The 4,482-nt window shown below is 43.5% G+C and overlaps 1 protein-coding gene across 1 annotated transcript; it reads right to left on the bottom strand.

Annotated features, from left to right (window-relative positions):
* Nucleotides 1-230: 230 nt before the first annotated feature.
* LOC126628791 (probable 3-hydroxyisobutyryl-CoA hydrolase 2) lies at nt 231-1,071 on the bottom strand. Its single transcript, XM_050298628.1, has 2 exons — nt 715-1,071; nt 231-680 (listed from the first exon to the last, which is right to left on the bottom strand). The coding sequence occupies exons 1-2, from the start codon at nt 1,000-1,002 to the stop codon at nt 231-233; spliced, it is 738 nt and encodes a 245-aa protein (XP_050154585.1). The 5' UTR covers nt 1,003-1,071.
* Nucleotides 1,072-4,482: the final 3,411 nt, after the last annotated feature.

Raw genomic sequence — 4,482 nt, 5'->3', positions numbered from 1 at the left:
GCTTTGTGTAATAGACATAATCAAACTGTAATCTGCCCAATATACTTAAGAAACTTCATTTGCATATAATTCTCCATCTTATTCATGAAAATATCACAGTTATCTATGGTTGTCTTAATTTGAAGCTAAATTACAAATCATCCTTATTAATGATATGTAGGTTATTACAATCCAAAGCTACATAATAATGATATAGTAAGGTGTTGGAAACACCATAAATCATAAGCTGATCAAAGTTTGGAATTGGCAAATACAGGAAATTTGGATCTTGTAGGAAACTTAAATTCTTTCCATTCTTTATCATCACCATCCAGTTTAGAGAAGTAGTGCTCAACCATATGATCAGTGATGAGCTCCAACTTAGAAGGCTTCCATTTTGGTTTCTTATCCATGTTTGACAAAGTAGCTCTACAACCCTCTCTGAAGTCCTTGCTGATTTTCCCTTGCTTAACACGACAACTTATTCGGTACTCGCGGAAGAGGCATTCACCAATTCCTTGCACCTGTCCTTCTCTAAACAATCTTAAAGTAATCTTCAAACTCATCGGCAACGCCTTCTTCAAAGATTGAATTGTTGCCGCTAACCATTCATTATGATCACCAGCTTCCCTAGTGTTTGCCTTAGCAAGTTCCTCCTCAAGGTCACTTAAAATTTCTTCCATTGTTGGCTTGGAAAGACACTTGTAGATAATACCTTTTTTTTATAATAAGCACTTTTTTCACTAAAGTTGATTTCTTCAGCGAGTATTCATCTATAATTGTTGAAATAGTAGAATCAAAATCACAGCTTGACGAAGTAGATGAAGCTACTCGGCATGTTAGAGTTGCTTCCAATAAAGACAATTTGGCTGAGGGCACATAGTGAGTCGCTAGACCACATGCAAGCATTTCAGCACCATCTAATCTTGCACCTGTAAGACCCAAATACTCACCAAAAAATCCAGGAAGTCTTGGCAAGAAAAAAGAGGCACCGGCAAACAATCCTAGAGCTGCTTCCAGCATTGCAAAGACTGAATTCTCTGTTGCTACACGGAATTTACAGTATATTGAAATACAAACGCCAGCTCCCAACATAAGCGGGTCACCCTTCACGGACGAGATTGAGCAGGCAGAGCCTCTACGCGAGTTCAGCATGCCACATTTCACATATTTCAAAGGGGATAAAGACCCGGAGAAACACTTAAAGCACTACCGAAGCGTAATGATTCTCTATCGAAACAACAATGATCTCATGTGCAAGATATTCACCACCACTCTACAAGGCGAGGTGCAAGATTGGTTCTACACCCTGCCGCCACAATCCATCCGGAGTTTCGACGAAATTTCTTAGGTCTTCACCAAAGAATATTCATCATATCGCTCAATCAAAAAGAAGTCCGACCATTTGTTCAACATCAAGAAGAACCCAAATGAGTCACTTCGCAACTATGTGAAGAAGTTCAAAGTAGAGAAGGCAAGGATAGTCGGATGTAACGACTCGATAGCTAAAGTAGCTTTCCAAAAAGGACTTTCAGTAAACCACCCGCTATTCGGAAAACTGATCTTGAAAGAAGATCTAACTCTGGCAGACTTTTTCGATTTGGCAAAGAAGTATGCACTTTGGGACGAGGCTTGCCAATGCACATTCAAGGACTTAAAGAAATACCCGACATCACCTCCCTACTATCCAAATCGGAAGCAGCGGATGACTTATTCGCATGTTTGACCATATCTAAAGCAGTAATAAGCTTTACCATCATACGAGAAGAGCTGGGAGCCCAACTACCTGTATTCCACAGTTCAAAAGGTTTCAGCGATGCTATCAGAAATTCAAAAGCTAACTTTGGCGATAGTTGTTACAACCCGGAAGCTTAAGTTTTACCTTCAAACACACGCAGTCATCCTCATGACGCACTATTCCTCCTAATCCAGACGCGCGATGATAAAGGCATAGACCCTGGCAGATGCAAAGTTTTCTGACGAACGCAACAACTCGGCCCAAAAGACATGCCAAGGGTAGACGAACACTGGAATGACACATTCGAAAGCAAGTTTTATCTTCATCGCCCCAAAAGATTCTACATAGGAGCAACATGTACCGGCAGTTGAGCACCACCTCCTGTTACGTGTCACACGGCCCTAGCCGACCCTTGCTCCATAATTTAGCTCTAGAGTAGTTCAATACCGGCAGTTGAGCATCTCATGCTACGTGTAATATGGTCATAGCTCCACAACTCCCTACCAAGCATTCACGATGCAACAGAGCGGCCCAACGACGCCCGAAAGGTAGCTGAGCACGCCCTTGCCGCGCCTGCTTCACCCGATGAAGACTTCTGGCATTTGCATGTAGACAGCGCATCCAACTACAAAGGTTCGAAAGCAGGCGTAACATGTGATCACTTTAGGCTTCAAAGCATCCAATAACGAAGCAGAGTACGAGACCCTACTAGCAGTCATCTGAATAGCAAAAAACTTGGTAGTGAAAAAGCTCACAATTCATTCTAATTCCCAGCTAATCACTAGCCAGATTACTTGAGGCATTTTAAACTTACACCATCACCTAAGTTCCATAAGCAGACAACATTCATGTGGACGCACTAGCCGGCCTAGGCTCCGTCTTCAACCACCAACTCAAATGCTCTATTCCGGTGGAGTATCTAGATGAGCCAAGTATAGAGGTGAAGCCAGTAGCCGAGGTGTCACAGATCTCTGCTGCCTAGCGCCTCTCGATAACCTGAAGGTTCTAAGCTCAATCCATAAAGGTGTTTCTGGAAATCACTCTAGAGGTCGATCATTAGCATAGAAGGCTCTTAACGCATGCTACTGCTGGCCTACCATGCACCGAGATGCTAAGGAGTTGGTATAAAAGTATGACCGTTGACGACGTTACAAGCCAATACCATCACTGCATGCCAGCGAGCTACACTTGCAGACGAATCATTGGCCATTCACGCAATGGGAAATCAACCTGTTAGGACCTATGCTACCTGCTACTAGGGGCAGAGGCATGATGATCATGGCAACTGACTACTTCACCAAATGGGTAGAGGCAGAGCCCATGACAACCACAACTCAGATGAACATAGAACGCTCCATATGGAGGAATATCATTTGTCGAATTGGCATCTTTCAATCCATCATCATCAACAACAGCCCGTAATTCGTGGGCAAAAATTTCGTAAAGCTCTTCAGAAAATATGGCATCAAGAAGCACATGTTCATGCCAAGATATCTTCAAGGCAATAGGTGGGCCGAAGCATCCAACAAAATGATCCTCGACTACCTCAAGAAATCCCTCACCAACAAGAAGGGAAAATGGCTAGACGAACTCCTCAGATGTCTATGGGCATATCGCATCACTAAAAGACGAGCAACTAGTTAGACTTTTTTCTCTTTGGCATTTGGCTCAAAAGCAAACATTCATCCCAATGTCATCAAGTCAAGTATCACCGCTCTACTTCCAAGCATTTAGTATAACAATAAGGAGATGGCCACAAGCTTAGATTTGGCAGAGGAGAAGTGCGAGCAGACCATCACCCGCATCACAGCCCACTAGTAGCAGCTCCTCTCCAGCTACAACAAAAGGGCCAAGATCCGGCAGTTCTAGCCCGAAGATTTAGTCCTAAGAAAAGCTTTCATCACTACCCCCAGTGAAGGCTCCAAAAAGATGGATCACATATGGAAAGGTTTGTATAAGATCAGCAGAGTAGGCGGAAAGAGTAATTACACCCTCGCCACCATGAAACGATAAAACGATCGAAAAGCAGTGGAACGCCTACAATCTGAGAAAGTACCAATCTCCAGCTGCATCAAAGCCCGAAGACTCAAGTAGCTCGACGGGCACCACTTCATAAGCTGAGGATTATCCAATTATTATGCAGTTCATACCTTATAACTAAGTTCTCGTTCGTTTCACTCGTTTTTCAATGAGGAATTCAGAAATAATCATAACTTGGCTCGGTTGCATGCTTACAACAACTGATCACTCTTGCACTTCAAAAGAAAACCGCCCCACCCCTGAGAGACCAACCATGCTCTCTAATGTGAGAAGGTAAACTAATTACTCTCCAGTGCGAGAGGGTAAACCAATTCCCCTACACCCACATTGGTCAGCTCTCCAAGACGGGAGGATAAACTCTACACTCCGAATATGCAGACGTGGATGAGCTTGGCTGCTTTAGTATAACTAGATGCACGATGTCTTGCGCCAGGATTCCTAGAAGTAGCCATAATGGTCTTTTTCAAGGCTTAACTAACTAAAGGATTTTGGGTTTCTTGGCCTAATCTGCAGGGAACTGGGCCCTAAAGACGGATGTGGCACATTACGCAGTATACCCTACAGACGGCTGCCCTGGAACCCTAAAGCTGCAACCGAGTGCACTAAGGTAGCCTACGGTTTCCAAAAGATTGCCTACGGCTTGCCCTTCGAGTAGTAAAACCACGCTAGACTTATACAACCGCACATTCTTGTGAAAGGTTAAACAAGCTAGCGAGCATATATGA

Source organism: Malus sylvestris, chromosome 7, assembly GCF_916048215.2.
Source record: "Malus sylvestris chromosome 7, drMalSylv7.2, whole genome shotgun sequence".
Lineage (NCBI taxonomy): Eukaryota > Viridiplantae > Streptophyta > Magnoliopsida > Rosales > Rosaceae > Malus > Malus sylvestris.
This window is presented reverse-complemented; position numbering and strand designations above follow the sequence as displayed.